At 43.0% G+C, this 24,635-nt stretch overlaps 2 protein-coding genes across 7 annotated transcripts in view; both read left to right on the top strand.

The window, feature by feature from the left end:
• gatad2ab (GATA zinc finger domain containing 2Ab) overlaps positions 1–19,389 on the top strand; it is a 29,255-nt gene extending 9,866 nt beyond the window's left edge. For 2 of the 6 annotated variants that reach the window (XM_078259281.1, XM_078259279.1), the window contains exons 2-11: positions 10,658–10,966; positions 14,666–14,789; positions 15,433–15,564; positions 15,787–15,858; positions 16,121–16,237; positions 16,463–16,663; positions 16,853–17,102; positions 17,223–17,608; positions 17,755–17,977; positions 18,229–19,389. In XM_078259281.1, coding sequence (XP_078115407.1) covers positions 10,671–10,966; positions 14,666–14,789; positions 15,433–15,564; positions 15,787–15,858; positions 16,121–16,237; positions 16,463–16,663; positions 16,853–17,102; positions 17,223–17,608; positions 17,755–17,977; positions 18,229–18,362 — 1,935 coding nt within the window. In that variant the 5' untranslated portion in view covers positions 10,658–10,670 and the 3' untranslated portion in view covers positions 18,363–19,389. Of the gene's footprint in view, positions 1–545; positions 564–2,655; positions 2,799–10,657; positions 10,967–14,665; positions 14,790–15,432; positions 15,565–15,786; positions 15,859–16,120; positions 16,238–16,462; positions 16,664–16,852; positions 17,103–17,222; positions 17,609–17,754; positions 17,978–18,228 lie in introns of those variants that run through there. The other 4 variants (XM_078259283.1, XM_078259282.1, XM_078259285.1 and 1 more) reach the window with 4 other exon arrangements.
• A 4,653-nt stretch (positions 19,390–24,042) lies between these two features.
• yjefn3 (YjeF N-terminal domain containing 3) overlaps positions 24,043–24,635 on the top strand; it is a 48,736-nt gene continuing 48,143 nt past the window's right edge. Inside the window, exon 1 of the mRNA XM_078258184.1 lies at positions 24,043–24,410. Coding sequence (XP_078114310.1) covers positions 24,343–24,410 — 68 coding nt within the window. The 5' untranslated portion in view covers positions 24,043–24,342. The remainder of the gene's footprint in view (positions 24,411–24,635) is intronic.

Here is a 24,635-nt window from a genome sequence, read left to right as displayed (position 1 = left end):
ACATACGTACAGATACGTCTTGCTTTATTAGATAGATAACTGATAACTGCTATGGTAATAAATACAGAAACTACAATCTGCTGTCTTTTTTTAGTTCACATTTGAATTGAATGTTGCTTAACAAATGCACATTCAGAAATGTCATGTCAATGTACTGTATTATTGCCTCTGCCTCATACAGGCTCTCCCTCCCTCTCTGTTTTTTCCCCCCGTTAACACTGAAATAACAATTCTATCTAAAGTATCTCTTCTATACAGGATGTTTTATTCTCTGTGGTCTAACCTAGATGAGCCCCTACAGAAGAAGATCTCCTGAAAGTTATGATTGCCAACTTAACTCAAAAATATGTGGCAGCTGACCTACTTTACCTGGATGTGTTCTTTCAACAAAGTGCACTGATGATGTGTTCGGCTCCTAGTTGTCTTGTCTGTTACACTGTATTTCTTTGCACCCTTTAAGCACTCCCACCTCCTACTCTGGTCACTTCCTGCTACCATCCATTTCTGAGAAATGTAATCTGATAGCAGTCTGCATGTGTCCTGACCCTCCAGTCTGAATGTGGGTAAGGACTTCTGGTTTTACAGGATTATAGAGTAACCATTTGGAAGCAATTTGACTGCAATTGGAGATTATCCCTGTCTAGGGTTTTTAAAAACATTTAGCTATTCCTTTTTTTTATGGCTAGTAAACATTTGTGGTAGAAAATGTATCCAGTGATTTGAGGCTGGAGAAAACTACTAGAGAAGGTTGACTTGAGATGTTAAGGTGCTTTTAAAGCGTCATAATCTAGACATTCCTTATGTCATTTGATGGTCAGTAACTCATGTTGGTGTGAATCAATTACTCCAAATACTACAGAAGGCTTTAATGCATTGCACATGTATGTCTTCATGCTCGCCAACATCCTGAAGAGATGTGGGAATGATGTGTGCTTTTTATTTGTATGTTGGTTCTCTGTTTTAAGGGTATGTTACCACGTACATCAGTGTGTGTCTGTTTTGAAACAAGCCTAGCCATATAAGTTTTAATGTAATAACGTCATACATTCTTGTGTGTTCACGTCGAAAAGCCTGGTTTGCACTTCCTGGCCTTACTGCTGTTGTCGTTGTCACGTTGCTGAGGGAGAATCCAGGTGGAGACATGCGCACACTTACATGCACTCTGTGTGGCTCGGGCTCTCACTTGCTCACTCACGCACACACGTGAACACACACACACACAGAGGCAGCCTGGCAGATTCAGGGTTAAAGGCTTCCATTTTGTTAGGTAACACCCTAATGGTCTGATCTGTCAGTGGCGTTAAAATGGCAGGGGCTTAACCCTTGGCGTTCGGAACACAACCAGTAGGGGCACACACACACACTGGGCTGGCCGAGCCTACAACAGAACAACTGAGGAGGAGGAGGAGGAGGGGAGGAGTGTGTGAGGCAGGGAGGGGTTGAGGGAAGGACGAAGGAGTGAGCAAGTGTGAGAGAGAGAGAGAGAAGACAGAGAAGAGTATTTTTCACTTGGGTACAGTTAGATTATGGCCCAGCTAACCACATGCGCTCTGCACCCTTCTCCCTCCCCCAACCATGGCACTACCTCCGCTGGGTCCCTGCCCCCACACCTAGTTTGGTGAGCACAGATTAGCATAGAAGTCATATATATATATATATATATATATATATATATATATATATATATATATATATATATATATATATATATATATATATATATATATATATATTTTCTTCTATTTATAGGATATCCCAAAGGAAATGAGCTTTACTCTTTGATTGCCTGAAAGGGTTTTGTAATTAACAAAACACATGTTATATGTAGGATAAGGCATAAATAAAGCAGTAGGAGTAACCTTTATGGCGATAAGTAGTAAATCACCCTGCATTTAAGATCATCATCGCCTTATCTGCTAGTAAGAAAAATGGCAGTTTGAGCAATTCATTCAATATTACAAGGGTCAGGGTCCTTTAGCGACACAAGACAGAGTTGTCGCTCTGCTGTCTTTTATTGGGCAATAATAATCAATACTTGTATTGCTTTTATTGGACAGTGTACTTGTTGTTTTCCCTCTCATTGAACCCTAAGGACACAGTTGAAAAGCCTCACTATTTTTTTTAAATGGCTGTTAATGTGTTTGCTGGCTGGGTCCTGCCCCAGTGGGGAGATCATTACAGTGCTGGAGATGAGAGGCTAGCACGCTACCTAAGGGGATGAGCCTTTGCCATTGATCTGCTCTTTATGAACTACTGGACACAATAGGAGAGCGACTGAGAATAAAGCCTGTAGTGTCAGTCTAGGTCACAAGATTTCCATTTGCTTTCAGGCAAGTGCTTCTTATCCTGCCGCACTACACGTGTGGATGGGAGATTTTCTGCATACACCTTATTTTATGGACAAGAAGACTTAAGTTAGCATATACAGCCCTCACAGAGAAATGCTAATTTATTAAATGTATAGATTTGTGCAGGCATGCTTTGAGGCAATTATTGTGTGGGAAATCAAACAGCTTGGTGCAAACCTTTTTTTTATTCATATTGCGTTTTTTATTTTTAGATTAATTTTGAAATGGCAGTAGAAATGTCTTCTCTCACGTGCAGCCCGTAACTCCCTCGTCCTTTGTTTTGATCTAAGATCTGCTCTGCCCTTAGGCCTTATTATTCTGAGGGAAACGAGAGGGACATGCATCTACCCCTCCTCCGTGGTCTCCTGAGAGGAACAGGCACAGATCACTAATCACTGGCTGCCTTCTCCCACTCTCTTTCACATCCTCTCGCCATTTCCACTGTTGTAGGTAATGCATTTGTATGTCAAAGTGATGTATCTTTATGAGGTTTGATTGTTACGTTGGCATGCGATAAACTCTATAATGTAGAGGATGTTTAATGTGTCACCAACATTATGCAGATGCATATGGTGACATCTAATCAGTTCAGCTTTGAAGGTGCATGAATTCCCTCCAATTTCATGCGTCCATATCGACGACGGTTCATTTACGGGATAGTTCCGGCGCCGCTGGAAGTTCCGCCGGATGTCTATTACTTTCCGCTTTCTTTTGAGTTAACTTTAAACTCCGGTCGCATCACGCAACCTTAACCGGAACCTCTGAGCAACTAAATGGCTGAAAATGGCAAGTTTTAAGGAAAATCTGGATCATGCAACAAGGCAGGCCTGCTTGGTTCGTTCGGGAAATGATTTATAAAGATTATGTTTACGGCATTTACTATCTAACTGGGACGTTTTGGGACCTGTTGGCGGGGATTTGCTATGGACAAAATACACATGGCGATACACTGGTAAGAGCAAATTACGTTTAACCATGTATCCAGCTAATTTATATAGCTCACGTTACTGTATTGTGTGAACAGTTAACCTTCGTTTTTTTTTTCGTGGGGTGCAAATGTTCCACCTAAACAAGTTCCTTCCCGAGACTATATTCAAGAGTCACGCTCGCTGCGTCCGGAGCTTAGCGCCGCCCGAGACGTTTGTGATTGGTTTAAAGAAATGCAAACAACCCTGGCCTATTGTCATCTCCTATCCAGGAATGTTGTGTTGCCTAAAACAGAGCGGCTTATATTGGTAGAGAGAGCAACCTCGGCGGACTGCCGAGTCGCCCTCTCTGCTCTCTGTCTGCTCGGCTGCTAGACGGGCTGCAACATGTTGTAAGGTTTAAGCCAATGTTTTTTTGGGGGGGGTAACGCCATTCACTTTACCGGCAGTATTGACAGTAGATAAAGCCACCGTGTCTTGAGAAGTTCTAGCTTGTTGTTTTATTGTTCACTTTTAACTCACTTTACATCATCTTTACTATATTGTTTTTTCCTCTCTCTTTTCCTCACAGCAGCACTCATACTCTACTCTCCGTTACCGCTCGCTCTCCTTGCGCGACCACACGGGCACTGACGTCACTCACTTAAGGGTTCCTGCCATTCTCGCTCCAAACTTGCGCTACTCTAGTAAGGGGGTTGCGGTAAGAAAAAATCCGTACCGTCCCAGCCCTACTGGAGTGGCGTTCTGATCCAGGACAGTAATATGCAGAACTGGTACTTAAACAGGACTGCTACTCTGGGTTGCGGAGTCTCCGGCAGCAAGGTTTGGTGTAGGGTTGGGCATCGTTTGGATTTTAACGATTCTGATTCCAATTGCGATTCCTCCCTATCGATTCTGGTACTTATCGATTCTAGATTCCGATTCTTTGAGGGGTGGAGTTGAAACGGGTCACATGCTTATTTCACAAATAAGAGGAAAGTTTTATTTTGATTCAATGGTGGTTTGCAGTTTTACCGCTTTTTCAACGTAAAATAAAGCCACACTAGAGCGCTGACTCCACTGGAATTGTAATGTTTGAACCGATTCCAAGTAGGAATCGGTTCTCGATGCCCAACCCTAGTTTGGGGCAACGGTTCCTTCCAGGCATCTCCCGATTGACTTGCTGATAGACAGGTCAAGCTTGTTTTGTGAGATTGTAGTGTCAGTTTCATTTGGTTTTAAACGCTGGATGGATGGAGTTGCGGGAGCATTGGAACTGGCAGGAATGCTACTAGCACTGATTGATTCAGGATCTGTTTTCAGTTAATTGCCTGGCCATAGAATACAAATCCCTGATGTCCAGTTTCAAACTAAATTAGTTTACGTAAGTTTAGGCAAAGGATATTTTGGAAAAGCTATCTGAGATGTTCTTTTTAAACTCCAACTGGTTTTCAAAAGCAGGGATCCAGCAATTCAACATAACTTTTATATCGGATTGGTTCAACTTGGACAGAGAGAATGGCTTTGTCATATCATCATATGGATTTTAAATGTTTAAGTGTAGCTTTACATACATCACACATACATAGCTTATTAACAATTCAAGATGCATAACACATTTTCTGATGTCAGATCACATTTTCACTTACTGTGACCACTATTACTGTCATTACTACACATTGTGCCAAAATATGAATAGCGTTACCTGAAACCGGTGATTTAACGTCACCGCTCATTTTACATACAGCTTAGCAACAAAACAATATGCTAAAGGAACATTACTAGACTTTTTCATGTGTGTTTTCAGAAGTATGTATCCCCACTGACCTGGGCACCATTTCAAACAGCCGGTGAATAACGTTACAGCGTGTCGGGAGAATAGAACGTCTCCAGCAACGGGGAGTCAAAGGAAGAGGGACCACAGCTTTTGCTAACGTTCTCATCTGGGTTCTGATAAACAGTAAATTCATCAAATTCAGTGCCCGTAAACACGACTTTCCAAGCGACTGTAGCTGTCATATTTCACTGGGTTTTCATGGTAAATCAGCCGTAGAGGCTTTTGTCGCTGTTTGTCACTCTGCCTGAGGAGAAAATGCTATACTCGCGCTGTTTATTTGGTTGTCATGACTTTGCAAGTGATGACGTCCTGTCACTGTTCCAGTCGCTCACCCTCAAAGGGCAGAGAGAGCGGGTGACTGTTCTCTTGAGTTCAGTGGAGCAAACTGAGTATGTGGCTGGTCTGAGTATTTCACAATCTGCTCAGTTACTGGGATTTTCACGCACAACCATTTCTAGGGTTTACAAAGAATGGTCTGAAAAAGGAAAAACATCCAGGATGCTGCAGTCCTGGAGGGCGAAAATGCCTTGTTGATGCTAGAGGTCAGAGGAGAATGGGCTGAATGATTCCAGCTGATAGAAGATCAACTTTGACTCAAATAACCACTCGTTACATCTAGGCCTGTCGCGATAGTCAATAAATCAATTAATCGCACGATAAAGAAAAATGAGCTTGATAATTTTTCGTCGCATGCTCTTTGTGTGGGGGCGGGACTCCTGGCGGAGAGAGAGACAGAGAAAACGCTAGTTGTTGGAGCAGGGTTTCCCGCACCACTTTGCAGTTAAGGCGCCGTCAAAAAAACAAAAAAGTATATGAGCGATATCCGCCGTGTTACTCTTCTCCATTTCATTCCGAAGCACACAGTTGACAACCTGCAGGTGGAGGTGGTGGAGACAGGCTCGGACATACACGCCGCTGTGGACTTGTCAGTCTCGCAAGCGGTTTCAGGAAAGTGGCTGCATGTGTCCGACAACGCACAGAACATTAACCGGGACAAGCCTACAGCTGTCCGCGGGCACGGAGTGCAGAAAGTGTGTCAGAGGCTCCCGCATGGTGAACTGAGACTCCGTTACCTGCTTGTCGGTCAACGGTTAATGATCTGTTATTTAATTTCATTGTGCTGGCTGCCAAAAATCGCCACTTACTAGCTAATAAATTAGCCAGAGGTAAACGATAGCTATCAGTAAACAGAAGTTACGTGGTGGGTGTGTATGGGTGTGTATGGGTGTGTATGGGTGTCGGCCCGCCCCCACAAAGCTCCGACCTGCAGACCGCAGAGGAGCAGAAGAAAGTATAGCTGCACCTTGGCCAAAATGAAGACTGAAAAACAGAACTATTTGGTAAGGTGTACCTGCATTATTATGCCATTATCATTATATTAGATGAAAATGGTTTCAGAACGACAATATTATCGTTTATCGCAATAATTTCTGGGACAATTTATCGTGCAGCAAAATTTGTTATCGTGACAGGCCTAGTTACAACCGAGGTATGCAGCAAAGCAGAAGACCCCACCGGGTACCACTCATCTCCACTAAAAATAGGAAAATGTGGCTACAATTTTCACGATCGCACCAAAATTGGACAGTTGAAGACCGGAAAAATGTTGCCTGGTCTGATGAGTCTCGATTTCTGTTGAGACATTCAGATGGTAGAGTCAGAATTTGGCGTAAACAGAATGAGAACATGGATCCGTCATGCCTCGTTACCGCTGTGCTGGATGTGCATCCCACAAATCTCCATCAACTGCAAGATGCTATCCTATCATTATGGGCCAACATTTCTAAAGAATGCTTCCAGCACCATGTTCAATCAATGACAAAGAATTCAGGCAGTTCTGAAGGCGAAAGGGGGTCTAACACGGTATTACTATGGTGTTCTTAATAATCCTTTATGTGAGTGTATATAGCGGAAACCCTGCGTAATGTGCAAAATTACTCCGTTTTGTGATTGTTAGGAGCCTAAATCGTAATCACGATTTACATTTCTTTTTAATTAATTGCACAGCCCTCCCTGTTTTTCCCTTCGTCTCCTGTCATCACAAATACTCTGAGCAGCGTCTCAGTGCAACACTATCTCAAATTCTGGCAGCTTGAAGTACTGATGGCGTGTTTTTTCTGTCCTCTAATCCTCTCAGGTGTCACTGTGAATGGCATAGATAGACTCTTGTTTTTGATGGCTATACTTTCTCTAGATGAATCTCCTACAGTTTCTTTGTCTTCTTCACATGTTTGCTAGCTCTTAGTGGTATGTCTCCTATAAGCTGGAGGCTGTGAATGACCTATCACACAACGGGCCTTCAGGGCTCATAGGGAAACCAAGGGGCAGAATAGAAAATGGGCCCCAGTGAGTGATGGTCCTTCACTGAAGGCTTAGTGAGATGGAGTGTGATGCAATGATGAGAACTAGTACATATCCCTCGGTCAGTCTTGAGTGTGTACGTAACAGTCATTATCGCAACATATGCATGGACAACAATTTAATTTGGTTTCCACCCATGTTGCTTAGCAGCAGTGCATCTAGCTCATGATGCTATCCATCTCTTCTGGGACAAAGGTAGCCATGTGTCTCTAGACCTGAAACTGGCAACCACAGTCGTCCAAGTAACATGCAGGACTGATCGTCCTGCAACGTCCCAAAGGGTTACAGTCATTTTGTACCTGTAATGTTTCACCCCCACACCCTTTAAAGCCAGAGCAACGTGCAGACACTATTCGTACAATAGTACAGAACGTGTGGTTTCTGAAGCACTGTGTGTGGTGTATGGCTATGCACACATACCCACCCACCCACACACAAGCTGTCATCTCATGCAGATAGATAGCCTTTGTGTCCAGGGATGGTACAGCAGGGCACATCTGTCCTTGTTGTGTACCAGAGCTGGGTGCATTTTAGGCTCCATGCACTCAAATGCTTAACACCGACCTGAATGTTTTAGCTGTGGTGTTGCTTTATTTTGGATGTATTGGTTGGTTTAGTTACTGCTAGCATCTCTTAGCTCAACATCTTGCAGTGTCAAGGATTCCTGTGTGTTATCGCCAGTAAAAAATTAAACTTGGCTGAATTCACAGAGTGTTGGAACAAACTGCAGACTTACTGCAGACAGAGATTTTGTTGAAATAGCTGAAAAGCGGTTCAGTTTTCCCACCTAACTTTGCAGTTCTGTCAATGCTTTGCAGTCGACAGGCTCACAGTGGGAGTTTTTTGTATACTTCAGATCCTTAATATGACTTTTTTTTTTTTTTTTTAATATAAATATTTGAAGCCTTAAAAATGGCAGGGAAAAAAATGTAAGTTTCAAATATTAAAGGTGGGACGATTTGCGTGCCTGTTGGCAGCTGTTGACTCTTGACTGCCACATAAGTTAGTCATGTCGGTGATGCATCCGCCCCCTGTTGTCTGGTAGACATGTTTTGGAATGTCCGAACATGACGTCATTTTCTCCTCCTTCCCTCCCTGTGTGGGATGTGCCTGTAGCCTCCCCGTCTCTCTCCCTCCCTTCTGCCACTCTGTCTCTCCAGGGGTTAAACCTGCACCTCCTCTCAATCGAAAACCAGTCTGAACCGGTTTTCAGGGAATCTCTTTATGTCTCATGGAACCTTTGGATAAAGTCATGTAGAGCTATGATGATGTCACGTTGGACTAGGAAGACCCTGAGTCAGCTTATACCAGATATACAACATGGTTTTGTGTATATTGCACTTGGTTTCAGCCCAAATCATCAATTTGGAGATCATATCGGACTTTCTAGTAATAGACATGCGCTCATGCTTGTGCAAAATGTAAAGTATATATAACAATTATTATAAAATGTTTATTCAAGAGAGTCTTAGAGTGCCTGTTCATAATGAGTGCATGGCCTACATTGGTTTGCTTTGTGTGAATGTATGAATGTGTGAATGTATTTTTCTGCTGTGTAATAGGTTTTCCCAGAAATGTAAGTGGGTCTCTCTACCCTCTGCTGTTACTGTACTGAGTGAAATTTGGGACAGCATCTGGGGCACTGGCAGCGGTATAGGAGACGCCTACACACCTTACAGTGAAAATGCACCGGGCGCATAAGCGTCGCGAAGCGTAGATACGTGCTTGATCGCGTGCCTGGCCATTCATACCGTATTTCTCCGTGCCGGTCACCGCTCGCTCTCTCTCTCCGATAGAAAGAGAAGGAAAACTGTCGTGTGTGTCCGTGTGTGTGTGTGTCCGTGTGCCTGATCTTGTGTCTCGCTGTGAGAAGTCAAGACAGCCAAAATCACCATGAACCTAGGTGTTTTATTTTGAAATGTGCTTTATTTTTGTAAAGTATCCGGCTGCACTGTGGTCTTCCTGTATGTGATTACCTGCCTGGCTTGACACATTTGCTCGCGTCTCACACAAGAAATACAGGGTGACAGCGAAACGATCGCTGCGGCGTGCGGGCCGACGCGGCTGCTCCGCGCCCGGTATGAACGGACCGATTGGATAACATTGGCTATGCGGCTATTCGCGACGCTTGCGCGCCCAGTGTGTTTTCACTGTTAGGATTGTCCCTTTTTAATACAGCTGGAAATATCAGCTAAATCAAACATTGTAAATGTTCATCTACATGACTCAACAACAAAGTGTATGATCAAGTTTTTAAAGAGGATTATTTCCCACAAAAACCTGGGGTTACATTCAGTAGATGGACTCACTATGCAGGTTTGTTTTTTGAGGTCTAGTGGATATCTGCATGAAACTAACACATTTTGGACATATCTTTATTTTCATTTTGTACTGGTGGCACTGCTTCTACCTCATACACAACAGAATTACACCAGTGCCGGTTTGGTTGCATAATCTTATCTGGGTTAATGTAATGGGTGGAATAAAAGGTAATTAAAAGTTTACTGCTATTTACATACAATAGGAATTAATTGATAGTTTTGTTTTCAGTATGCCATTTAAACCTATTAACTTTCTGTATTCTCTGCAATGGATGCTCCACATTGTTTAATCCAGACACAGTAGGTGGTAATCTTACCTCAGCCAGGGTAACTTGGCCAACAATTCACCTTACAAGATGTGTAGGACTACGTCTTTTTCACTGGACCTGGACATGTCAGATGTCTGGATATCCTCTACTGCCATTTAAATGCTACTACTCACCATGGAAGATGATTGTCTATTTATCTTAAAATGAACTCAATAGGGTGGATGTTAAAACTGGATCTCGTTTACTTCCCTCCTTCCCTCCACGATCGAGTATTACTATGTGATGGTTATGGTAACATTCTTCATTCGCAAAAGGCGAGAGGCAGTTCAACAAGTGGCTATGACTCTCAAAACTCGTAGGAACCTGCACAGTAGTGTAAAGCAGACATAACTAATATTCAGTTTGAGAGTTGCTCTGATGAAACCAGAACTTTTTGCTCATCCAAGTAAAACGTCTACTACATCTAGTATATACAGCATCTACCCTGCTGTCTAATTTGAATCCATGCATAGCTACAAGTTGAACTATCTTGCTTTTTGTTACCGTTTTAGTTTTTTTTCTGTTTTGTAAATGTGTTGACACTATTTCTGACCATTTCCGTCTTCTCTCTCTCCAGGGTGAGAGCAGCCATGTCAGAGGAGGCAGTGCGTCAAACGCGCAGCCAAAAGCGGGCTCTGGAGAAGGACCACGCAGGTCCAGCGGAGCCCCTGGAGGACATGGACAATAAACGAGTTAAGCTGGAGAAAGGTGACGCTGCTGGGGCTCCCCTGGCCCTGGTGGGTTCTGGAGCTGAGGGCGTCAAGCTGAAGAGTGAGCAGGCTGCAAAGGTAGCAGCCAGCATCCTAAAAGCTGGGGAAGTGAAGGCCACTATCAAGGTGGAGGTGCAGACTGGAGACGAGCCTGTTGATATGAGCACATCCAAAAGGTGAGACAAGGAAAAAGATTACAGGGTTTGATTGAGTCACAGTTGTTTTTTTGTTAAGTGAATAATAGCAGCGCTTCACAGTGTTATTGCACAGGGGCTGAGAGCTTGTTAGTCATAAGGAACATAACATAATTGTTTAGTTTGCGTGATACTGTCAAAGTCATTAGTCTGTGAACAACACTGAAAGGAAAGGAAACCCTTTACCTTAAACAGTTACATCTATTCCTGTACACTGGGCCTCAGTACTGCATAGTCAGCCAAATTTGTCCACAATAAACCCTTTGTAAGTATTTCCAGCCGGACAAAATGCGCCGTAATGTCCTTACTAACTAGTTAACATCTGTGAGGTATAAGATGCAAAGGATAGTTTGCTGCTGTATTTGGTAGTGCTTAATATAACTGATGTTGGACCATCATATGAAGTAAAGGGTGGGGACGTGAATGGCGAGCAGTACTTCACACAAGCTGACAAAATATTTGTCTGCATTTTTGCGTACAGGTTTGTTTGAAAGCTTCTTTAGGATTATTTATGTTCTGCAGGCCTTGGACTTCATGCTTGCTTGCACAGTGCGTGGTTGTGCTTAGAGATGTGTCTATTGGAGTTTTGGGTTTCTCTCTAACTTTGCACTAGCGAGTGGTCTGACAGGAGCCGCACAGGAAGTCGCTGTGTGGTTGTCGGCAGCCTGCCCCCATTTTGAAAAGTTTAAGGCTCCTGAGTCCTGGGCTCCATTTTCTCCCACAGCAGCACCTGAACTCTGCCTCACACTTCACACAAAATGAAGGCTACGTGTCACAAACTGGTTCCAACTGGCCGTTGCCATGGTTTCTACATTGGAAGGAGCCGTTGGAGGAAGGAGGGGCCAGGAGGGGTGGTGGGTGTGTCACATGACCACACAGAGCAATGCCTGATGTCATGTGACGTGTTTGGTAGAGAGACGGATGCATACAATGATGTGATGGCGGTTAAGGTGAAGCAGAGATTCAGCTCAAAGTGTGTTGGCCCTTTTTGTGCTGTCACCTTTGGCCCCGGTGTAACCGTCAGCTGCAGCATGTGTCGGCGTGCTTACTCACTTCAAGCCTAATTGTTTGCAGAAAACTTAGTCTGCGTAGGCCAACTTTGTAAAACTATCAATAAAGTGTAATTCAAGCCAAATTGCATACATGCTGAAACATAATACAGTAACTGATCTAAACATTTCTTGAATGGGTTCAGGTATAAAAACCGAGAAGAAGCGTTACTCCCTTCACTTCTTAAGTAGATTGCATGCTTTGTAACAATATGTCAATATTTGAACAGATCTTTTCCAGGCCTATTTATATATAGCTCAGCTATTTCATTTACGTAAAGAGTATGCCATGTAGCTTAAAATAGCACTTAGTGTTGCATTGCATTAGGGCTGCAACAAACTATTATTTTCATTGTTGATTAATCGTTGAGTTGTTAGTTGTTTGGTCTATAACATGTCAGAAAATGGTGAAACATGTTGATCAGTGTTTCCCAAAGGCCTATTTTGTCCACAACTCAAATATATTCAGTTTACTGTCATAAGAAACCAGAAAATATTCACATTTAAATTTTTTCTGACATTTGCGACACCTTTTTTTCACAATTAGTTTTTGCTTTTTCCACTGTTTTTAAATTTTAAAATTTTTGTTCTACACATTTTCAGCGCTTTTTTCTACGTCAATATATATATATATATATATATATATATATATATATATATATATATATATATATATATATATATATATATATATATATATATATATATATATTTAAAATTAAAAAAAAGAAATATATATATATGTATATTTCTAATGACTCAAACCGATCAAAAATAGTTGTTGATTAATTTAATAGTTGACAACTAATCAATTAATCGATTTAATTTTCGCAGCTCCACATTGCATTTTAAACACCTAATAATGACTGATTCAGCAATCCTATAGTGGGGTCATTGTGAAGCCATGATTGGGGAGGCCGAGGCATGCAGAAATACTGGACCTTACATAACCAAGCTGCTGTGTGTTGTGATGCTTGTGTAAGCGGTTCTCAATAGAGTAGTAGCAACCATCACAAGCTAGTCCATTCTTTGTCAGAGAAGGCACTGCGTCGCAATTAGGTTTTTGTCTGTGAAAGATGCTGTTGATGATTTTCATTGCTCTCTGATGCTACTTGTGTCTGACATTGTTTATCATCCATTTATATCGAGGAATGTCAACAGGGCTGAAAGTGACTGACGCATATTAAGGACATACTTTCCAGGAAGTAGCAATATACGGTATTAACGAGGTTTGTTTGTGTTCTTAGCAACTGGGCAAAGTAGCATTATGACAGTAAATGTTTGTTGTGCTTTGCGTTGTGGTTTCTTAGCCTGTAGAAATCCTCATCTCATCATGTACAAACAACATGGTTATTGTCATATAGTTGACCTTGTTGTACTGAGCGTGCAATCTCTGTTGAGGGGAGCTGTTAGACAGCTGTTGTGAGGACGGAGAGGATAGCAGAGAAACGTGTCTGAAGAGTGGAGCGTGCAAAAGGAAGAGAAAGTGTGAAGAACTGAGTCAGTGAGTTGGAGTATAAAAGATGAACAAGCAAGTCTGGATGGGGGGAGGGGTGTGTGAAGTAGTGACTGAGTGAGTGAGGGAGAGTGTACACAATAGGTTGGCTCCTGGCCATGTATTCCCCTCCCCCTCACTGTCACCCTCTTCAGTGTCTCCAGCGGACCTCCGCTCTGCTCAGTTTGTGACTCTAGTGTCGGCAGCTGGGAGGGAGGGTAGAGCTGAGGCCCAGGCTGTGCCGATTTGGCTAGGCCACAGGCCTCACCACGGAGGCAGGGGAGGGGTGAGCCTAAACAAACTAGGCCCAGTAAACTGGGCCTGAGCCTTGGTGCCCTGAAGCCTCTCGCTCGACAGCGTCGAGTTATGCATGTTTGCATGCATAACTTCACATTATGACCCGAACCTATACCTCTCACATACTGTCAAATATCCCACTCGCTACCTTACCTCCTCCTCCACCAGTTCTCATTACCACTCAGACTTGTATCTTCTTATGCACCAACCCACTGGACCTGACAAGATCCCCACTGTGATGGTGGCGGCAGATTTATTCTTCCGCCATGGTCCATGCGTAAAATTACAGCCACCCTTTACTTCTAATCTCCACCCCTTTCCCGATTGATGCATATGTAGCTCACCACTAGTCGCCTTTGTTCTCCCTAGTCCTCAGGAAAAGCCATTTGAAAATGTTATCAAATGCTTTAAGCCTTTTCCTGCTGTAAAACAAACAAAAATTGCAGTTAATTAAGCCCTTTGTTTGCATGTTGTCTGACTGACTTTGCTGCGTCTGTTGGAATGAAGAGAGCACGAGGTCTCTTCGTTGATGTTACCTTTCGCTGGAGATAATGGGTTGTAGCGATCTTCCCCAGCCGCCATTACACTATTATTGATCTCTTGGTTCTTGTCTTCTTGTATGTCCCAGTACACATTTGCACTACAACAGGGATAATGAAATCATAATTGTATACTGCCATCTACTGGATTTAAGACCAAACTACACGTTAGTTGCAGTTTATGGCAACTGCAGTATTATGGGCTGAAATGGAATACAGCGTTGAATCTTGATTGAATGAATGACGAAACACCTTCTCAATAAAATAGTTTTCTGTCTTTTCCCCGCTTCCTTTCCCTCAGTGACATTAAGAATGAGCGGCAGCCACCATCGCCAGACGATGTGATTGTGTTGTCGGACAATGAGCCAGCCAGCCCTCTCATGAATGGTCACTGCTTCACGAAGACTGACACAGATAAACTAATGGTAGGAAAACAACATTCTAACTTTGCACACAGCAGGGCTGGGGCCATATGCTTTTGTCCCGATTCGATTCTCTCACGATACATGGGTGCCGATTCGATTTGTATGGCGATTTTCACTTGTTGCGATTCTAGAAGTATTGTGATCCATAGTATTGAGAATTGCGATTTTCTTTTCCTACTTTAACAAAAACAAAAGTTGAATAATGCACTTCTAGAGACTATAATATCATGAGACATTTAAAAAAAAAAAATGTAAAGAAGTACATATTTTCTGCTTCTAGTCTGTTTTGCTGGTAACGTATATGACGTAGTCGCCGTCGGCGGTACCGCATATAAACAAACTATTTAGGTGAATCATTGGTAAAAAAATAAATAAAATAAGAAATATGGATTTTAAGGAAATGAATCCATTTTAAAAATCGTCGCAAAAATTATGATAAATACCATTTTCGATTTATTTATTTTTCTCCCCACGCCTACCACACAGTCTTGTAGTTTCCACCGGCTTAAGTCTTCATTCTAGCTGTTGAAAAGACCAACATTTTTGTCCGATAAGTCACTACTGATATAGCTTCAAATTGTACATACATATATGTCTGCTAAGTCTCCCTTTTTTTTTTTTAAATCTGAATTGGTGTCTAAAGAAGAGTTCTCCTGAGGAGAGGGAGCGCATCATCAAACAGCTGAAGGAGGAACTGAGACTCCAAGAGGCCAAGCTGGTGCTGCTTAAGAAACTACGACAGAGCCAGATTCAGAAGGAGAGCACTGTGCAGAAGGTAAAACCCCAGAAGATGAGCGTTGATTGTCCTTTTTGTCCGTTTTGTTGGAGCCGACGGATGCATCAGGGCAAACTGTTCTGTCTTTTTCAGGTTTTAAAACCTGAAAAACCTGTTTTCCCACTGACATCATTAATGAAGACTTTTAAACAAGTCTACTTATTCATTCCTTCAAGTACATACAACTTTATAAACTAATACTGTACCCTGTTCATTTTTTAGGCGACTGGCTCTGTAGCCACTCCTCCTCCTCTGGTGAGAGGTAGCGTCACATCAAGCAAAGGACCCCTCCAGGTACTTACTATATTTTGTTAAGAGCACACTGTCGCAACTATTGTGGAGCCTGGATTGATGTATGATTCAATTTTACATTGTACCTTTTCTACAAAGTGGAATACGGAGCAACACAAGTGCAGGGCAGCTGAGTTATTCATTCAGAGGCTTGCGCATCAAAACCACAAATCACACAAAATCAAAAGGAATGCGTTTGTGGCACAATGTTAAAAGAAAATTTTTGTATGTTATTTACTGTATATTTGCATTGTTGTGTTTACAGGTGACGGGTCGAAGCTCAGGCACTGTGATCCCTCCTCCTTTGGTGCGGGGTGGGCAACACATGCCGTCCAAACACAACTCTCAGATTGTCATGCCACCCCTGGTCAGAGGGGCCCAGGTTAGTGTGAGGGATCATGAAATCGTTCAGATGATGACATGTCATCACACTGGCCCACATTTCCAGTGTACTCCATCTGTAGTTTAGATTTGAAGAGCACTTTGTTAATTTCTTACTTTGCCTTCTCCTTTGCTCGCTCTCTTCATGCACCCATGGCGGCTGCTTCTGTGTGTGTGTGTGTGTGTGTGTGTGTGTGTGTGTGTGTGTGCGCGCGCGCGCTATCAGCCTATCGCAGTGACTCCCCAGCAGATAGCCAGTCTACGCCAGCATCAGCATCAGCACAGCGGTTCAGGACCCCCTCCACTCTTGCTGGCTCCCAGGGCTTCTGTGCCCAATGTCCAGGTCCAGGGCCAGAGGATCATTCAGCAGGGACTCATTCGGGTGGCTAATGTGGCCAACAGTAATGTCATGGTCAACATCCCTCAGGTGAGGATACAATATGCAAGCAAACATTGCACACTCATCTGGAGAACGATTTATATAGAAAGCAATTGTAAATGTTCCTTTTCATAGCTACTCTTTCCCATTGCTACGCTGCATATCTATATGGTCAGCCATAATAGTGACTTCCTCATGTGTCCTCGCTGAAGTGGTTTCTGTTGTGTTTGTGTCCAGGCCTCTCCAACCAGCCTAAAAGGCTCTTCAGTGTCACCCAACTCTAGCATCAATGACTCCCCAGCCAGCCGGCAGGCGGCTGCTAAGCTGGCACTGCGCAAGCAGCTGGAGAAGACGCTGCTGGAGATCCCTCCACCTAAACCGCCGGCCCCTGAGTTCAACTTCCTGCCATCAGCAGCCAATAATGAGTTCATCTACTTGTTGGGGCTGGAGGAGGTGGTGCAAAAACTTTTGGAGATGCACGGCAGAGGTGGGTAGATCTTTCCACTTTGTAAGCTAGTTTAGGGATGTTGTAGTGTAGTGGTAGATTGAATAGTAGAATATATATGTTTACATCCGGTCTAAAGAAGCTCTCCGTTTTCCCACATAGGTAATCTGGGCCCAGCTGCTGCCATTGCCAGCTCCATTCCCAAAGAGCCATACACCTGCGCCCAGTGTAAGACCGACTTCACCTCCCGCTGGAGAAAGGAGAAGGTTGGGACCATCCTCTGTGACCAATGCATGTCGTCCAATCAGAAGAAGGCCCTCAAGGCTGAGCACACCAGTCGGCTGAAGGCAGCCTTTGTTAAGGCACTCCAACAGGAGCAGGAGATTGAGCAGCGTATCCTCCAGCAGGCGACTTCCTCTTCCTCCATCTCTAAAACCACCTCCTCTCCTTCAATGTCCAAGAGTGAGGTGCTGGTGTCCCAACAGTACAAGCATGTCAGGGCTGCTATGCAGCACAGATCTGTGTCTTCCCACCACTCCATTAAGCAGGTTAGGATGGCCTTTGATTGTATTGGTGATGGACCAACACGGTTTAAAAAAAAAAAAAAATCTCGATCAGCAGCCATAACAACTGCATGATAATTAAAAGCTTTACTAACACACAGCACATCTCCCATCACTTTCTCTCTGTACAGGGTCATCTGTCACACAGCATCCAGTCGATGAGCTCTCGTGGTGTGACCCACTCATTCACTTCCTCCTCTCAGCTGCAGAGCGCGATGGCGGCAGCGGCGCTGGGCAACAGGGCAGGTAAGCATGCTGCAGCACGCCCGCTGCAGCATGGGGCAAAGGTCAGCGCCGGCAGCAGTAACCAGGGCAATGTGTCTGCCTGGAGGAAGCAGAGCGGTGGCAACACAGGTAGATAAAACGTGATACGAGGTTAGACCGTTCTCGCTTTCTGCTCCTCTTTTGAGCTCTTATGGTCTCTGGCACTGTCACTCTCTCTTTTTTTTTTTTTTTTTTCTCATCTTGCTTAATGCCAATGCTTCTTCCTCTATTTACTCGTGTGTGTGTGTGTGTGTGTGTGTGTGTCAGTCAGTCAGTCAGTGTAAATGTAAAACCGTTCAATATCCAGTATGCTGACCACTGATGTGTCTGTCTCCTGACAGGTGTGACTATGGCCTATGTGAACCCCAGCTTGTCTGCCCATAAGACCACCTCTGCTGTCGAGCGTCAGCGAGAGTACCTGCTGGACATGATTCCCTCCCGTTCTATTTCCCAAGCAGCCAACACATGGAAATAATGCAATCTTACATCCTACTGACATCACAACTATTACCCCTCTTAATATCAATAACAGCCATTTTCATGATCATTCTAATCCTTTCTATGGACTCTGCCTCTGGCCAAAATGGTGCCGGAGAGAATCAGCCTAGTTTTTTGTCGGACAGAGGTGTTGTTCAGCTCCTCCTCAGATATTTCTGCTACCATCTTCCTTACCTGAATCCTTCAACCCAAAGTGGTGTTGTGCTGCGACAGCTTGGGCTTCTGAGATACAAGGAATATGTCAAATTGAATTTGGGTACCTTTTTTGAGGGCTGGGGTTTACATGGGCATGTACAATTTTACAAACTTCCCCAGCGATGTTGCCTCTCCCTCCCTGTATATTGGTTGAACCTCTCTGTTGCACCAAGAGGAATAATCCCCGAGCTCACCTGCCTCTGGATTAGGCTGAAAGAAAAGAAAAAAAAATTCAAAATCACTATTAGACACATTGAAATCTTCGCCTTACGTCCTAGCCCTCTCCAGTCTGAGCCATTCAGACTCCGGCCCATGTGGTGGCCGACAGGACTTAACTGAAGACCTCGCCACACGGATTGTGGTTGAAGCTAGAGGACCATCCATGAAATAACTGCTTCGGCTTTGCAAAAATGATTAAAATCAACAACAAAAAAGGACTAAAAATGATCTATCTACACACAGACTTCCTCTTCTCTCTAACCCACAGCGTGTATAGTAGAGAAGTTGATGTGTGTTGGATTGTTTTGTATGACTGAATGTTAGGATTTTGTCTTTTCATCTGTAAGTCATATACTGTGTTTGGAATATTGTGCTCCCTGATACTTTGGAAGCGGCCTCTTGTCGAGGTCTGAATTTACAGACTAATGTTACTGTTGAGGTGGTTTTACATCTGCTGGGTTCCGTGTTGTGGCCTACTTTTAAATACTTTGTTTTTTCTAAGATGAAGAATGAAGATTAAGGTTCAATAACTCATGTAAAGACACGGAGCATATGTTTGGAGGACTATTCGTATTGAATATTGTAGAAAAGGAGAAGAAAAACTTCCAAAGAACTAGTGGAGCCCAAATGGTATCCCTTCTTCTAGAAGGTGTCTAGTTTATTTGAACCCTCTCTGGATATAAACATGAATTCATGCTAGACTGAGGGGGTGTAAGGAATGTCATATTTTTGACATTGTTTTGCTTTTAGTCATAGGTTGTGGTGCATTATTTTTCTTCTGTAGACAAACTGTCTGTGGGTTTATTTATAGGGTTATGTTAGTAAAGATATATGCTTATGCCCTAAGTTTGAATGGATCTCCACAAATGATTTGTTTTCTCTCTTGTGTCCAGTGGCTCCCACTCATCTTACGATTGGTCTTAGAGAAGCTGGACAGCTTTCAGAATGTAGTTATGCAAAAACCCCTATAGCAACAAATGACATGAACTTCTTAGTCTTTAACATTAAGGTGTGTATGATTTATGTGGGGTCCTTGAATTGAGCTAACTATGCCTTTCACATGAGCTATAGTGCATTTTTATCAGGTTGCAGCAGCACAGGATAAGCTAGTGAAGTACAATATGTCCTACATTAAACAAGGAGATTCCCATATTGCTCATGGAGTTGAGTTATTTTATTAACTATGTGCTGTCTTTAATTTCAGTCACTGGGTTGGTCCAGTTTCTTTAACTCAGCAATGACTTTACGCAGACATTTCTGTGTCACTAAATTGAAGATTAAAACATTGATGTGTTGAATTTAAGCAGTAACATCAGGGTAAAATGTTTGCATATTTTAAAATCGGGATGTTTCACAAGCAATATCAAAAAAAAAAAAAACTCAAACCTAACTGACAAAAGAGGCTGACCATCCCACCGGTTGTTTTCTCAATATCCTGTATCTGTCCATTTAAAAAAAAAAAAAAAAAAAAGAAATCATTGAAACAATAGTGACAATGATGTCATCACTATGTAATTACAAACCTGGAGTCTTGCTGCCCTGTTGCCTCACTTTCCGTATCATAATTCATCCATGATGTGTTAAATAATGCAACCTTGTAAGGATTTGTGTCCTGTATCCAGAGCGCACTCTTGAGCTCAGTGATTATCAGGATCCGTACTGAAAGATGGTGCACTGCACTAGGTAACTGGGCATCAGTTGACGTTCATCCCTCTGTACTGGGGTATCATCACTGTACGTTCGGGTTTCATTTAGGACGGTGCAACAATACAGTGTGTACATTGCTGATAGAAATACAAGCATACAAAGTTTTATTTAAAGTGCTCAAGATTTTGTATTTCTGTCTCAAAGTAGCATCGGAAATCTTCCAGGTTGTCTGTACATTCCCGACAGGCAGAAGGTAGCAGACCGCGTCTCGTGGATGCAAAATAAGCAATCTGGAATGAGCCCCATCATTTTGTGCCCTGCTAAGTGTAACCCTGTGCTGTCCTGACTACTGCCTGCTGCTGTGTGACAACAATATCACCATTCCGTTTATTTGGGGTCAAAGCTCTGCGGAATGCAGCGCCGCCCAAATGGAAAAGAAAACAGTGTATGAGAAGTATTTGTTTTTTGGATTTTTTTCTGCTCTATCAAATAATAATAAAACTAATTTTAACCCCTCTTTCATGGCTGGGTTGCCTGTTTATTCACGATGTTTGAGCAAAGTCGAGAGCCGATTGGTCGATAACCAGAAAAGTAATTACTCTGATTATCAATCAATCGTTTCAATTTTCTCAAGAAAAAAAGAAAAAAATGCTTGAGAAATGGGGCAGGGGATGCTAAGGATATTTTTCGATATTCTTTAGGCAAAACAATAAATCCGTAATAAAAGGAATCTTGATTTTCTTTTTGCCCTTAATGCTCAGTGGCTTTTGAGAGACTGCAGGTGAATATGTACACTAAATCCCAGTATATATCCAGTTAGGCTGAAATCTTCCTCTGTGTGGACACAAATGTACCAATATGACGCAGTGTGGTACAATAATGATTTGTCTGTAAAGCTTTGGTAGTAATTATTGCATGGCCTTTGCACTGGAATTGAAGCTGTTGCTTTGTTTTGCTTTTATTGTGTCTTCCCCCTGCACACAAGCATTTGCATGTCATAAGTCAGCGTACATAGAAACCAGGCTTCTTTTCTAGCAGTTACATCATCACCAGTCTTTGAAGCTAAAAAAAAGAAAGCAATTATGAAAAAAAAACTATACAGAGAAATCACAGTTTTTAGCATTCACACAGTAATTCTGACAGTTGTCTGACTATAAAATAGCGAGCATCCAACCTACCTTCTGTGCAAAACATTGGGGTTTAAGGATAGACATTTTTCAAGTGTATCTTAAAATAATACTCACCCATATGCATATGTGCCATTAATAATCAGCTGAGAATCCATTGAACTGCTATTCTGAGGGATCTCTTAAAGGTCCTATGACATGCTGCTTTTGGATGCTTTTATATAGGCCTTAGTGGTCCCCTAATACTGTATCTGAAGTCTCTTTTATATAGGCCTTAGTGGTCCCCTAATACTGTATCTGAAGTCTCTTTTATATAGGCCTTAGTGGTCCCCTAATACTGTATCTGAAGTCTCTTTTATATAGGCCTTAGTGGTCCCCTAATACTGTATCTGAAGTCTCTTTTATATAGGCCTTAGTGGTCCCCCTAATACTGTATCTGAAGTCTCTTTTATATAGGCCTTAGTGGTCCCCTAATACTGTATCTGAAGTCTCTTTCCCGAAATTCAGCCTTGGTGCAGAATTACAGCCACTAGAGCCAGTCCCACAATGAACATTACTTAGGATGTGCCATTTCTGTGTCTGTAGCTTTAAATGCGAATGAAGAAGAGAGAGGGGGGTCAAGGTGGAGGCATAGACTGTATATAGAATTGACCAACAGATCGCGTTGCTCTGGACGGAGACCAGTGAAGGATATTAGAAGCACTTTTCTGGTGATGGCTGAGCACAGCCTCCAACTCAGAGAGACGACGTAAATGGTCTTCTGGTAGCTGTGCCAAGAGAAATCTCAATCATTCCGAATCTTGCAGAGACGGAGAGCGTAGGTATATGTAAGGAGATAACATAGGCACAGGCTAATAATTGCTAACTAAAATGCTACTTAACATTAGTAATTAAACTTAAACAGCTAATGTAAGTCCAAACTGCCTGCGAGCTTCTCCTGTACTATACAGTAATTCCTCTACTATGCGACAGTAAGTCGTGTGGTTATGACACAATCGTTAGCCTATTTTTACAAAAACGTATACTACGGAGCCATAACGTGAGATACAAAGTAATGGAGCCTTTTATACATTGTCGTGTTTCTTCAGAAATAAACAATGGATAAATAGTCTTTAAACGCTTCAGATGTTAAGTTATTCGCTGTCAAAGTGACGTCAAAATGAATGGCAGTCAATGGAATGCTAACGGGGGGGGTGAGTGCTTGTTAGCATCAAAATGGCGCCATAGGATCTACGCGTTGTGAGACGAAGCTTACCCCCTTGGGTGGAGGGTGGGGGTGTGGCCTTGACCAGCTTGCCATGGGCAAAGCAGAGAAAGGGGAGGTAACCTTTCCCCTTACGACAACATAAAGGGAAGATTCCAGATCGGCCCATCTGAGCTTTCATTTTATCAAAGGCAGAGCAGGATACCCAGGGCTCGGTTTACACCTAACGCCATTTCTAGACACTGGGGGACCATAGGCAGGCTGGGGGAACTCATATTAATGTTAAAAAACCTCATAAAGTGACATTCATGCCATGGGACCTTTAACAGGAAATATGAACAGGAGGACCAATTACAACGACTTTCAATTCATTCTCTCACATCAAGATTAGTTTTCAGCACCCAGTACTGACTATCTTGCTTTAAACTGCAATAGCAGTGTATAACCCCTAGGTGGCAAAGTGCACCAGCTTTTCATTGAACCTGTTTGTCTTCAGTAGTCCTTACAGGAATTTAATCTTCATCATTTGTGTTATGTGGTAGAAAAACAAAGACTTACACCCTAATCTATGTAATAAGAGAACAGACTAAACTCTGTTAGCTGAGCTGTAAGGAGAGGTCATGTCGTCTGGAGGGAGGAGGAGGACGGGAAAAGAGCGAGACCTTTATAGAAGAAAGTGAGCTATTGTTTGCCACCACGACCCACTTGTGAGCTTCATTCCTTGGCAGCCGCAGACTCTCCCCGTGGTACTACTGTACATATCCTTCGTCTGTGTATGTGTGTTTGCGCATTAGTGTGTATGTTTGTGTGCCATACTGTACATTTAAATTGTAGTAGAGTGTGTTTCTTCTTTCATGTCAGCTGCCCTAAATCCATATGATCAGCCTGCATGCATCAAAGTCCCTTTTGAGGTCATTGTGCTTCTGTTCATATCAGCCATCTGGTTCTGGTTCAAGTGCTGCTGTGTACCCACTCAGCTTCTATCGTGTTATTATCTCAGTTGTCGGTACTGGGCTTCATTTACCCCCCACCCCCCCAAATGAAAAGTGTCTCCTCACTCCGATGCGTGTGTCTGTGTGTGTAGGGAGAGGGGGGGGTTTCTGGATGAACAGAGATGATCGAGGCAACCTGAGCCAATCAGCCTGCGAGCACCATGCCTCCTGATTCTTAATCGGCTGGTTTTCCCTGTGCCCTGTGGGCAAAGCTGATGCACAGAGCCAGCTGGTTTTATTAGAGAATGCGCCGGGGCCACAGCGGGAAAGAGACAGAGAGGAGAGGCAGAGATATAGAGGCAATATTCAGAGTGTGTGTTTGTGTGTGTGTGTGTGTGTGTGTATGTGTGTAGCAGCCAGTTATTACCTTCCAGCTTCTGAACCAATCAAGAGCCACCACAGAGAGAGATAGAGAGGGAGGAAGCCCATTTACATTTTCAGTCTATTCCCAGGCACAGAGGTAGACAGTGTGCTTATTGAATCAGAGTCAGAGAGAAGGAACGGAAGTGTTTTCTTTAGAGCGGCACAGCTCATTCTTTCTCATATTTGCCGAGTCGTGCAGGGTGAACACAGATGGACAAGATGAACCACAGCTCAGCTGAGGCAGAGGCTGAAACCATAGAACCACTGCGTTACCTCAGGTAGGCACCTGCTCATGTCTGTTGCATGTCTCTCATGATCTTTTGCTCTCTTCTCTGTTCTGCTCTTCCATTCTGTTTATTTTACTGTCACACCAATTCACAGGACTGCTCTCAAATCAATGCACGGTGTGAGAAAGAGCTCGATAGCGGCGGGCATAATTAGAGGAGAGAGAAACATTCAAATCTTCTTGAAAGACCCAAGAGAGAAGTCTTTACATGAGACTT

The sequence above is a fragment of the Sander vitreus genome, chromosome 9 (assembly GCF_031162955.1).
Source record: "Sander vitreus isolate 19-12246 chromosome 9, sanVit1, whole genome shotgun sequence".
NCBI lineage: Eukaryota > Metazoa > Chordata > Actinopteri > Perciformes > Percidae > Sander > Sander vitreus.
This window is presented reverse-complemented; position numbering and strand designations above follow the sequence as displayed.